General features: G+C 49.4%; 1 protein-coding gene across 1 annotated transcript in view; it reads left to right on the top strand.

Moving 5' to 3' along the window:
• Positions 1-13,946, top strand: part of RNF220 (ring finger protein 220) — a gene marked incomplete at its 5' end in the record, with an annotated part of 71,103 nt that overhangs the window by 15,923 nt on the left and 41,234 nt on the right. The window contains 1 exon segment of the mRNA XM_077450745.1: positions 12,507-12,603. Within this exon segment, the coding sequence (XP_077306871.1) occupies positions 12,507-12,603 (97 nt within the window).

The raw sequence follows: 13,946 nt of genomic DNA, 5'->3' as shown, positions 1-13,946 counted from the left end.
CAGAGGCATGATGGGACTTGTAGTTTTGCAACAGCTGGAGGTCCGCTAATTGCATATCCCTGCTCTATATAGATCTTTATATCACTAAAGGGGTCACCAGCGGGAGGAAGGAGGTCCTGATTCCTCTATATAGATCTTTATATCACTAGAGGGGTCACCAGCAGGAGGAAGGAGGTCCTGATTCCTCTATATAGATCTTTATATCACTAGAGGGGTCACCAGCAGGAGGAAGGAGGTCCTGATTCCCCTATATAGATCTTTATATCACTAGAGGGGTCACCGGCAGGAGGAAGGAGGTCCTGATTCCTCTATATAGATCTTTATATCACTAGAGGGATCACCGGCAGGAGGAAGGAGGTCCTGATTCCTCTATATAGATCTTTATATCACTAGAGGGATCACCGGCAGGAGGAAGGAGGTCCTGATTCCTCTATATAGATCTTTATATCACTAGAGGGGTCACCAGCAGGAGGAAGGAGGTCCTGATTCCTCTATATAGATCTTTATATCACTAGAGGGGTCACCAGCAGGAGGAAGGAGGTCCTGATTCCTCTATATAGATCTTTATATCACTAGAGGGGTCACCAGCAGGAGGAAGGAGGTCCTGATTCCTCTATATAGATCATTATATCACTAGAGGGGGTCACCAGCAGGAGGAAGGGGAACGCCGAGCTCCTCTAGGATTGCAGTAAATGTATAAAATGCTGCATACACACAGGACGGGTCACGGATGGGTATCTGACGCCTTTGTTGTTTGGAGGGTTTGTTCTGTCCAGGCATCGAGCCGCTGATCTTTCTCTCTATTTAGAGTCTTGTGTTCTGTCATTGGGCATGGAACATCACATACGTGTCTCCAATAGATTGACACGCCATACTGTAAAGCAGGTCAAAGTTTTGCTTTTCTTGTGTATTATGAGTTGTTTTCTTCAGCCCAGTAGTTGGGCACTCTGTAGGATTTCAGAACATGTGCCCCCCCCCCCCTCCTGATACCGTGTGAGGAACCCTCTGAAAAGCAGGGCACTATTTGAGGACAATAGGCCGTCCTTGCAGGTAGGAGATGCGGTTATGTTTAGAAGAAGTTGTCCTAGATTTTGAGTTGAATAACACGCGGCTCGGCTTGTGTTCAGTCCGACTCCAGCTGTGGCGGAACTAAGAATTTCCGAAAAGCAGCAGCAGGTCACTTTTTTTTTTTTGTGCTTCTTCTAATTCAAACCTCTATTTCCTCGTAGCTGCCCATCTCCGGGGCCTGAGGCTTGTAAGTCTGATGCCCACACTTCGGAAAAGCCGGGTTTTTTTTTTCCACCTCCTGAACCAAAGTAAATATTCGACTGATCGCATTGCCCGAGATGTTGTGTTAGAAGCGGCAATGTTCTCTGTGCTGCATTACAAAGCAGTTTGTTGATTTGTGGAGAGGCCGCAGCAATCCCGCACTGTCAGAACAGCAGTCAGAGTGCTGCAGTGTAAGTGATCCTGATAGGTGGGCTCTGATTGATGAGAGAAGTTTGTCTCCAAAGTGACAGGAGGTTTATAGAGGTGCCACTCAATGCGAACACCGGAATTACTTGTCAGCTCACCTGCCGAGCAACAACGGGAACAGGAGAGCTGCAACTTTGTGTTTTTGCACCAACTCTGTGTGCTTTTCATCAATCTTTATTAGTCAACCTCTTCCTCTCAAAGGGGAAACATTGCTGGTTTTCCTTTTTGTCTCGCCGTTTCTTTTTTCTAATTTGTGTTGGCTTTTCCTACGCCTTTCTAACAGTCTCAAGAAAGTTTTCATTTTTAAACCTAAAGCTAACTAGGCTACAAAGTGATTATTTTGCAGCATTATTCTTAGTGGTCTCCTATCATGCATCAGGTTTAACCCCCCTTTGAATTCAGAACTGACTTCATTCCAGTAATGATTTAGCAAGAAGCTTCCTATTGCATTTAGTCCATGCCCCATAGCATCACGCGTTTTACCTCCAATCTGTTAACCACATATTGATTGTGAACCTGTTATTGCACCCTGTCTCAGAGGAGTTGGGCCTTTTATGACAAACTCTAACCATCTGTAGATATTACAATTCTTCACACAAGTGTTTTCGTTTTTTTGGGGTTTTTTTTTTTTAGTCTTCACTCAGTTTGTTTTAATTTTCTGCTTAGTTCCAAATGCCATTTTTTTTTTTTTTTGGTCAACAGCTAAACGATTCATGTGGGATATTTCAAGCCAGCTCCAAAATCACTCCCCAGTATCCACGTCACCCGTGATATCTGCTCTCCAGTAAACACAGCTCACTCCCCAGTATCCACATCACCAGTGATATCTGCTCTCCAGTAAACACAGCTCACTCCCCAGTATCCACATCACCAGTGATATCTGCTCTCCAGTAAACACAGCTCACTCCCCAGTATCCACGTCACCCGTGATATCTGCTCTCCAATACATGCAGCTCACTCCCCAGTATCCACATCAGTGATATCTGCATTCCAGTACACACAGCTCACTCCCCAGCATCCACGTCACCAGTGATATCTGCACTCCAGTACACACAGCTCACTCCCCAGTATCCACGTCACCAGTGATATCTGCACTCCAGTACACGCAGCTCACGCCCCAGTATCCACGTCACCAGTGAGATCTGCACTCCAGTACACACAGCTCACTCCCCAGTATCCACGTCACCAGTGATATCTGCACTCCAGTACACGCAGCTCACGCCCCAGTATCCACGTCACCAGTGAGATCTGCTCTCCAGTACACACAGCTCACTCTCCAGTATCCACGTCACCAGTGAGATCTGCTCTGCAGTACACACAGCTCACTCTCCAGTATCCACATCACCAGTGAGATCTGCTCTCCATTACACACAGCTCACTCCCCAGTATCCACATCACCAGTGATATCTGCACTCCAGTACACACAGCTCACTCTCTAGTATCCACGTCACCAGTGAGATCTGCTCTGCAGTACACACAGCTCACTCCCCAGTATCCACTTCACCAGTGAGATCTGCTCTGCAGTACACACAGCTCACTCTCCAGTATCCACTTCACCAGTGATATCTGCTCTCCAGTACACACAGCTCACTCTCCAGTATCCACGTCACCGGTGAGATCTGCTCTGCAGTACACACAGCTCACTCTCCAGTATCCACATCACCAGTGATATCTGCTCTCCAGTAAACACAGCTCACTCCCCAGTATCCACATCACCAGTGATATCTGCACTCCAGTACACACAGCTCACTCTCCAGTATCCACGTCACCAGTGATATCTGCACTCCAGTACACACAGCTCACTCTCCAGTATCCACGTCACCAGTCATCTCTGCACTCCAGTACACACAGCTCACTCTCCAGTATCCACTTCACCAGTGAGATCTGCACTCCAGTACACACAGCTCTCTCTCCAGTATCCACCTCACCAGTGAGATCTGCTCTGCAGTACACACAGCTCACTCTCCAGTATCCACGTCACCAGTGAGATCTGCTCTCCAGTACACACAGCTCACTCTCCAGTATCCACATCACCAGTGATATCTGCTCTCCAATACATGCAGCTCACTCCCCAGTATCCACATCAGTGATATCTGCATTCCAGTACACACAGCTCACTCCCCAGCATCCACGTCACCAGTGAGATCTGCACTCCAGTACACACAGCTCACGCCCCAGTATCCACGTCACCAGTGAGATCTGCACTCCAGTACACACAGCTCACTCTCCAGTATCCACTTCACCAGTGAGATCTGCACTCCAGTACACACAGCTCACTCTCCAGTATCCACTTCACCAGTGAGATCTGCACTCCAGTACACACAGCTCACTCTCCAGTATCCACCTCACCAGTGAGATCTGCACTCCAGTACACACAGCTCACTCCCCAGTATCCACATCACCAGTGATATCTGCTCTCCAGTACACGCAGCTCACTCTCCAGTATCCACATCACCAGTGATATCTGCTCTCCAATACATGCAGCTCACTCCCCAGTATCCACATCACCAGTGATATCTGCTCTCCAATACATGCAGCTCACTCCCCAGTATCCACATCAGTGATATCTGCATTCCAGTACACACAGCTCACTCCCCAGCATCCACGTCACCAGTGATATCTGCACTCCAGTACACGCAGCTCACGCCCCAGTATCCACGTCACCAGTGAGATCTGCACTCCAGTACACACAGCTCACTCTCCAGTATCCACATCACCAGTGATATCTGCACTCCAGTACACACAGCTCACTCTCCAGTATCCACGTCACCAGTGATCTCTGCACCCCAGTACACACAGCTCACTCTCCAGTATCCACGTCACCAGTGATATCTGCACTCCAGTACACACAGCTCACTCTCCAGTATCCACGTCACCAGTGATCTCTGCACCCCAGTACACACAGCTCACTCTCCAGTATCCACGTCACCAGTGATATCTGCACTCCAGTACACACAGCTCACTCTCCAGTATCCACGTCACCAGTGATCTCTGCACCCCAGTACGCACAGCTCACTCTCCAGTATCCACGTCACCAGTGATATCTGCACTCCAGTACACACAGCTCACTCTCCAGCATCCACGTCACCAGTGATATCTGCACTCCAGTACACACAGCTCACTCCCCAGTATCCACGTCACCAGTGATATCTGCACTCCAGTACACGCAGCTCACGCCCCAGTATCCACGTCACCAGTGAGATCTGCTCTCCAGTACACACAGCTCACTCTCCAGTATCCACGTCACCAGTGAGATCTGCTCTGCAGTACACACAGCTCACTCTCCAGTATCCACATCACCAGTGAGATCTGCTCTCCATTACACACAGCTCACTCCCCAGTATCCACATCACCAGTGATATCTGCACTCCAGTACACACAGCTCACTCTCTAGTATCCACGTCACCAGTGAGATCTGCTCTGCAGTACACACAGCTCACTCCCCAGTATCCACTTCACCAGTGAGATCTGCTCTGCAGTACACACAGCTCACTCTCCAGTATCCACTTCACCAGTGATATCTGCTCTCCAGTACACACAGCTCACTCTCCAGTATCCACGTCACCAGTGATATCTGCTCTCCAGTAAACACAGCTCACTCCCCAGTATCCACATCACCAGTGATATCTGCACTCCAGTACACACAGCTCACTCTCCAGTATCCACGTCACCAGTGATATCTGCACTCCAGTACACACAGCTCACTCTCCAGTATCCACGTCACCAGTCATCTCTGCACTCCAGTACACACAGCTCACTCTCCAGTATCCACTTCACCAGTGAGATCTGCACTCCAGTACACACAGCTCTCTCTCCAGTATCCACCTCACCAGTGAGATCTGCTCTCCAGTACACACAGCTCACTCTCCAGTATCCACCTCACCAGTGAGATCTGCACTCCAGTACACACAGCTCACTCTCCAGTATCCACCTCACCAGTGAGATCTGCTCTCCAGTACACACAGCTCACTCTCCAGTATCCACCTCACCAGTGAGATCTGCTCTCCAGTACACACAGCTCACTCTCCAGTATCCACATCACCAGTGATATCTGCTCTCCAATACATGCAGCTCACTCCCCAGTATCCACATCAGTGATATCTGCATTCCAGTACACACAGCTCACTCCCCAGCATCCACGTCACCAGTGAGATCTGCACTCCAGTACACACAGCTCACGCCCCAGTATCCACGTCACCAGTGAGATCTGCACTCCAGTACACACAGCTCACTCTCCAGTATCCACTTCACCAGTGAGATCTGCACTCCAGTACACACAGCTCACTCTCCAGTATCCACTTCACCAGTGAGATCTGCACTCCAGTACACACAGCTCACTCTCCAGTATCCACCTCACCAGTGAGATCTGCACTCCAGTACACACAGCTCACTCCCCAGTATCCACATCACCAGTGATATCTGCTCTCCAGTACACGCAGCTCACTCTCCAGTATCCACATCACCAGTGATATCTGCTCTCCAATACATGCAGCTCACTCCCCAGTATCCACATCACCAGTGATATCTGCTCTCCAATACATGCAGCTCACTCCCCAGTATCCACATCAGTGATATCTGCATTCCAGTACACACAGCTCACTCCCCAGCATCCACGTCACCAGTGATATCTGCACTCCAGTACACGCAGCTCACGCCCCAGTATCCACGTCACCAGTGAGATCTGCACTCCAGTACACACAGCTCACTCTCCAGTATCCACATCACCAGTGATATCTGCACTCCAGTACACACAGCTCACTCTCCAGTATCCACGTCACCAGTGATCTCTGCACCCCAGTACACACAGCTCACTCTCCAGTATCCACGTCACCAGTGATATCTGCACTCCAGTACACACAGCTCACTCTCCAGTATCCACGTCACCAGTGATCTCTGCACCCCAGTACACACAGCTCACTCTCCAGTATCCACGTCACCAGTGATATCTGCACTCCAGTACACACAGCTCACTCTCCAGTATCCACGTCACCAGTGATCTCTGCACCCCAGTACGCACAGCTCACTCTCCAGTATCCACGTCACCAGTGATATCTGCACTCCAGTACACACAGCTCACTCTCCAGCATCCACGTCACCAGTGATATCTGCTCTGCAGTACACACAGCTCACTCTCCAGTATCCATGTCACCAGTGAGATCTGCTCTCCAGTACACGCAGCTCACGCCCCAGTATCCACGTCACCAGTGAGATCTGCTCTCCAGTACACGCAGCTCACGCCCCAGTATCCACGTCACCAGTGAGATCTGCTCTCCAGTACACGCAGCTCACTCTCCAGTATCCACATCACCAGTGAGATCTGCTCTCCAGTACACGCAGCTCACGCCCCAGTATCCACGTCACCAGTGAGATCTGCTCTCCAGTACACGCAGCTCACTGTCCTGTATCCACATCACCAGTGAGATCTGCTCTCCATTACACAGAGCTCACTCCCCAGTATCCACATCACCAGTGAGATCTGCACTCCAGTACACACAGCTCACTCTCCAGTATCCACGTCACCAGTGAGATCTGCTCTCCAGTACACACAGCTCACTCCCCAGTATCCGTGTCACCATTGAGAGCTACATACTCTCCAGTATCCGTGTCACCATTGAGAGCTACATACTCTCCAGTATCCGTGTCACCGCTGAGCTCTACTCTCCAGTACAGTGTTGAGATGTCTTCACACATGACAATATTTTTACACTCTTGTTTTAAGTTTATTTGCATTTTGTGAAGACATACCCAAACACTGTTAAGATATCTGACTGAGATACAGGAGAGCGTTCGATCACACTGAAATATGGCTGGCCAGCGTTCTCATTTGTTCAGGCCAAACAATGTGTGTTATATCCACAGATTGGACAGGTTGGTGACAAGCTCTCTTCAGCTTCATTGAGATGTGAAGGTCATTTGTTGGAAACTCTAAATCCAATGTCATGTAATTCCAGCATTCTGTACTGCCCGGTCCCGGCACACTTTTGCTAGTAGATAAGAATGAGAGGTTTGCTTCCTGCACATGTGCAGATTATCATCCCAGCAAACGGATTTCTCTTCCCCCCCCCATCATCACACATCTCATTCCAAAGCTCTCAGAAAGGTCAGACTGTTTCCAGCCTCCCTGGCAGCCTCGATGAGACTCCTCCGTCGCTGGGAATGGAGGTGACAGGGTGGGGGACACGGGGTGCAGAGTGTCACCCTTCCACGTCTGCTATCCTTCACAACGACAGAAAAAACACCGGCTAGAATTGACTTTGTGTCCAGAGTCGAGCGTTTTCAGACGTCAAATATTTGAACAGCTGCTGGACGTTTTCACTGGCGCACGCACACAGAGGCGACAGCAGGAAGGCCGGGGTCATCCTCCGCAGGGACACTGTTTAAAACTGTCACCAAATGTGTAGCACTGGCAGAAGGCAACGTTGGGTAGTTTCCTTCACCTTGATTTCTGGGAATTGCCGTCACCTGGACATGCGAAAAAAAAAAGCTTTTATGAGAATTGTTAATCACATTAATGATCATCTGGGTGAAGACTTGCCCTGAAACGTCACATCAATTTGCTGCTTCATTTTATTGGATCCCTGGAGTGCAGTGCAGATTGTTGAGAATTTTCTGAATGTTCTTTATCTGCCGCCTCATACGATTTCATTTCTCTTCGATGTCTGCCGGACTGGAACTCTGTAACCATCAGCACTGTGAAGGCTCCGGTCTGCAGATCCGTGCACCTCCTGCCGCCCATTCATTTGTAGAAGCGGCCTGTGTTCCCTAGACTGCCTCCTATTTTTGAAAATTTCATACCTAACTAGTCTTAATGTATCCCTTTGTAAACACCAATGCCAACTAACCTGTCTAGAAGAGAAGTATATACCGTATATACTCGAACATAAGCCGAGGCACCTAATTTTACCACAAAAAACTGGGAAAACGAATTGACTCGAATATAAGCATTAGGGTGAGAAATGCGCAGCTACTGTAAGTGGAAAAGAGGGTCAACAATGCCCATTTGCAGCCTTACTGTGCCCATTTGCAGCCATAGGTCCCCCAAACTTCAAACTCGGCAGTTAAAGCGGGAGTCCACCGGGACTCCGCGTTTTTTTTTTTTTTTTTTTAAAGCCAGCAGCTACAAATACTGCAGCTGCTGACTTTTAAAATAGTGACACTTACCTGTCCAGCGCGCCCGCGATGTCGGCACCCGAAGCCGATCTCTAGGTCGCCTGTCGGGTCCTGCCGCCGCCATCTTGGGTATGGGAATCAGGAAATGGAGCCTTTCGGCTTCATTTCCCGGTTCCCTACTGCGCATGCGCGAATCACGCTGTGCAATAAGGACGCTCCCCGCTGCCTCTGGGATCTGTGTGTTTCCCAGCAGGCAGCGGGAAGGGGCGGGCACTTGCGGAAAGGGGCGTAAGTTACGCCCCTTTCCGCAGAGAGCTATCCCGGAAGTGGGTGCAGTTACCTGGATTATCCAGGTAACTGCACCCCCCTCCCCCCTGAAAGGTGCCGATTGTGGCACCGGAGGGGGGGAGGGTTCCGATGAGCGGAAGGTCCACTTTAGGGTGGACCTCCGCTTTAAGGGTTCCTAGATGCCCCCTATCTACAGCCAAAATTTGGGGTCTCTGGACCCAAAGGGTCCCGAAATGACATTGTTGCAGATGGACACAGTTGACTGACTTTGGTGCCCATATCTCGGGGGCCACTTGGTGCTAGAACCCCAAATTCGGTGTGCAAACACAGTAGAACTAGCACTACAACATATCCATGGATATCCTGGGGCTCCTAGCACCAAGTGGCCCTGACATACAGGGCCCCAAATTCGGTTCGGTAAATGTCAAGCACTTTTCTGCAGCAGAGAATGACATTTTGCGAACCGACTTTGGGGCCCCCGTATCTCTGGGCCACTTGGTGCTAGGAGCCCCAGCTTTGGATATGTTGTAGTGCTAGTTCCACTGTGTTTGCACACTTGGGGTTCCTAGCACCAAGTGGCCCCGAGATACGGGGCCCCAAATTTTGGTTTGGAAAATGTCATTCTCTGCTGCAGAAAAGTGCTTGACTCGAGAATAAGCCGAGGGGGGCATTTTCAGCACAAAAAAATGTGCTGAAAAACTCGGCTTATACTCCAGTATATACGGTACTTGCCTATTTTGTGCTTGGTTTGGGCACATGATTATGCTCCCCTGTGTCAGCCAGCGGCGGCAGCTGTAGGGGAGAGGAGGGACCGGCAACAACGGATGGGACATGGGAGCCCATGGGTGGCGTCCAGCCGTTGTCAAGCACTCTCTCTTGTCTCCCCTGCAGCTGCCGCTGGCTGACACAGGGATCACTAGACCGAAGCAGGCTGAAAATAGGTAAATATATAGATTTCTGTGACACAGGAGAGTCAGGTGTTAGGAAGGGGGGGGGGAGGGACATTTTTAAAGTGGTTCTAAATCAGACAGTCCCTGCCCCCCTTTTCCTTACTTGAGCCCACCCAATCCAGCGATGTGCACGAGCACAGCTTCTCCCGCCGCTCTCTCCTCTCATTGGACTGATTGGTAGCAGCGAGAATGATTGGCTGTCAGTCTAATCCGGTGAGATCGTGGGCGGCACATTGATGTAGTGGTCAGCACTCTCACCTAGCAGTAAGAAGGTCGCGGGTTCAAATCCCAACCACGACACTACCTGCCTGGAGTTTGCATGTTCTCCCTGTGCCTGCGTGGGTTTCCTCCGGGTACTCCGGTTTCCTCCCACCCTCCAAAGACATGCAGGTAGGTTAATTGGCTTCTGTCCAAAATTGGCCCTAGTATATGAATGGGGACCTTGGATTGTGGGCACCTTGAGGGTAGGGACCAATGTGAGTGTGCAATGTACAGGGATAGGGACAATTGTAGACACTCACTCAGGTTGAACTGGATGGACTGGTGTCTTTATTCAACCTTACTAACTATGAAGATCGGGGGGTCTGTCTGTGCCAATGGATGCAGCAACAAGACTCAGGAGTGGGCATGCACAGGTGCCCCTAGGGAAAGTGGCTTTCCCTGGGGGCACCCGATAAAGGGGAGGGGCCTGGAGCGCCAGCGGGCTGCTCCGTGCAAAACCATTACAGAGCAGGTAAGTATGACTTGTATTTTACTTTTTATTTAAATAAATAAATAAAACACAGCCCCCAGGATTGGGTGTAAATATGACAAGCAGACTCTTGCCTGCCAGATGGAAGCATTTGGACGGCTGTGCTGCCCCCAATTCCTTCCACACTCATCCGCTCTCCTCCCCTTCTTATTGGTGACCTGGAAGTGACATGTTAGACGTCACTTCCGGGTTCGCCTCTCCGTGTCCCCAGCCACCCTACCCAGAAAATAATGCAATGTGATCAGCATTACGTTACATTCAGTGGAGCACAGGGGAGAGAGTGACTCAGACCCCGGATGTCTCTAAAGACAACCTGTTGCCAAAAAAATCATCAGATAGGGGCCCTTTTTGTCCCCTATGTGATGTAAAAAAAAAAAAGAAATGTTTAAGTTGTAAAAACTGTGAGCACATAAGGTCCCCCACCCCCACATATACTCGCATATGAATGTAAACGCACACATTTGGCTCCTATGCATGCCAGCACCGATTGCGATACACCTGTTATATATCGCTGCATGCGCCAGAGTGATCGCAATAATTCTATCACCAGTCCACCTCATAACACCAAACTGATGACCTATAGGGGGCTTTTAAAGTGGTTGTGTACCCCCAATGGGGAAGTTGTACTTATAGGTAAGCCTATAATAAGACTTGCCTATAGGTACTGTCACCTAAGGCTCCGTTCACACAGGGGCGACTTGTCCAGGTGACTTAGCCGCCTGACAAGTTGCGCTCCGTTCTGTACAACGGAACCGTTCTAATAGGAGCGACTCAAGACGCTCCGACTTAGAAAAAAGGTTCCTGTACTACTTTTGGGGCGACTTGCATTGACTTCTATACAGAAGTCGTTTTTCAAGTCGCCGCTGAAGTCGTTTGCAGGTCGCGTCTGTGACTCGCTGCAAGTCGTGCCGCCCCTGTGTGAACCGAGCCTAAATGTACGCTGTTTAGGAAATATTTACCTTTTAGTGCTCAGATGATGTCAACAGTGCATGCGCTGTGAAGAAACTGCCCCTCCGAGGCGTTTCTTTCCTAGCAAGTGCCGTGACTGATGGCTTCCACGACTCCGGCCAGGGACAGAGCCGGAATCTGCGGCCCCGAAAGGAAAAGGCGGGGAAGATGGATGCGGGGACAGCATGGGCTTCGCTGGCAGGCAAGTGGCACATAATGGGCTAGTATGTGATGCATACTAGTCCATTATGCTTTTACTTTGCAGGGGGGGGGAGGGAAAGAGGAAGTAAAACCCATTAGGGTTGCACATGGAAAATATCGGGTACTGAAGTTTGTCACCATTTCACGGGCGCACGCAAATTTAAGGTTCGATGTGTTGGGTATCGATCTACTCGGTGCAACCTCGGATTTTATATTTTACCAACGAATTGGGTAATTAATTGCGTTTGTGTGCCCCAAATTATAGGTTGTGTTTCCTTTTAACTGAAATTTTAGTCTAGTTTCTTAGACCTTTGCGGTAATATTGTGACATAAATTGGAAGTACTGCTCTTATTCTCTGGGGTGTCTGCTTTCAGAAAATATATCCTGTTTTAGGGGGTTTATGAAATCTTCAGGCCTAAAATGATTATTTTATAAGCGTGTGTGCAAAAATAAATCTGAGAGCGGCTCTGGCAGCGAAAGGATGACGGGGAATAGAAAGAAATCCTGTGATCTGAGGCTGGATGTTCCCTTCTGTATGTTGGGCTGGCGCTCAGATTTGTACAATCGGTCATGTCAAATAGAAGATAAGAATACGATGAAATCGCAGACGACGTCCAACATCCTGCACAAAGTTTGATGAAATAAGAAGCGTCTTTGGGGGGGGGGTTATTTTTTGGAGTAGAATTCTCAGTGTATGTCGGTGTAAGGTGCGTTTTTAATGCCTAGGAAAAAATGACAAGTGTTCTTAACACGTTTTTTTTTGATTTTCTTCATTGCTCAGGTTCCGGTTTTATCATGTGCAGCAGTAAAGAAACGCACGACAGCGACGCCGACTTGGACGTTGATGGCGATGACACACTGGAATACGGCAAAGCACAGTATCCTTTTTTTTTTGTGGTGTTATTGAAGAGAGGTGGCTGACACCCTCCTCCTGTCTCCTCCATGTCCTGTGTCTGATCTTCCATATGCAAACAGTTCTCTCCACAGCCAGTGTTTAAACAGCGGCCATATTTACTGCGCCACCTGCTGCCCTGCTGCTCCTTTGCCAAAATGCATTCTGCGAGCTGTGTCATAGCATGTGCTTCTGTGACAAGTCGCCGTCTGCCATTCTGGAGGCCACCGCCGCTACTAGGAAGACCTTCTTTTTTTTTTTTTTTTTTTTTCTTCAAACAAGCAATTGTCGGGGGTGGGCTGTGTTCCAGGATAACCCTGTTTATATCATGGGACGCAAGAATAGCGCCGTAGCGCGATGTTACTTTTTCAGTCATTTCTCCGATAGCTCAAAAGGACGGAGAAATCCTTCACCCAGACAGACATAAAACACACCAAGTGTGGGTGCAAAGCGTATCTAAGAGAGCCCAGCACTAGAGCTGCACTGGCCGATATAAAATCCAGATGGGCACCTTCTCTTCTATAAGAGCAGCTTAGTGTGTAATTCAATATCCTGCATTTCTTTTTTTTTTTTTTCTTTTTTTTGTTCCTGTGTACCCCTTCTTCAAGTGTCCCTGTTTTGTGGAGATCAAATGCACCGGAGCTATTGTGCCCAGTAATAATCTGACTAAATTCACTCCCCCCCCCCCCCCCCCCCCCCAGTGCCTTGGTTTCTCCTTCGATTAAAGGAAACCTCAAAGAATTTGACCTTTCCTCCTCCCCAAGATATTATTTTTTTCCTGGGGTGTGTGTATGTAATCTAAATAGGGGTTCCAAAAACTTTTTAAACGGGCAGTTTATGTTCCTTTAGTAAACGGTGCCTCATCCTTGGTGGTGAGTGTGAGTAAAAAATTACAACAGTGCCAGTAGGAGGAGGAATAGTTCCCCCCTCATTGGTGTCGGTGGGAGGAATAGTTCCCCCTCATTGGTGTCGGTGGGAGGAATAGTTCCCCCTCATTGGTGTCGGTGGGAGGAATAGTTCCCCTCATTGGTGTCGGTGGGAGGAATAGTTCCCCCTCATTGGTGTCGGTGGGGGGAATAGTGCCCCCTGTCATTGGTGTCGGTGGGGGGAATAGTGCCCCCCGTCATTGGTGTCGGTGGGGGGAATAGTGCCCCCCGTCATTGGTGTCGGTGGGGGGAATAGTGCCCCCCGTCATGGTGTCGGTGGGGGGAATAGTGCCCCGTCACTGGTGTCGGTGGGGGGGAATAGTGCCCCGTCACTGGTGTCGGTGGGGGGAATAGTGCCCCGTCACTGGTGTCGGTGGGGGGAATAGTGCCCCGTCACTGGTGT

This window comes from Lithobates pipiens, unplaced genomic scaffold (assembly GCF_037356315.1).
Source record: "Lithobates pipiens isolate NorthernLeopardFrog02 unplaced genomic scaffold, aLitPip1_a1.2 Scaffold_23, whole genome shotgun sequence".
NCBI lineage: Eukaryota > Metazoa > Chordata > Amphibia > Anura > Ranidae > Lithobates > Lithobates pipiens.
The sequence above is the reverse complement of the archived record's forward strand: the minus strand, read 5'-3'. Positions and strand labels throughout refer to the sequence as shown.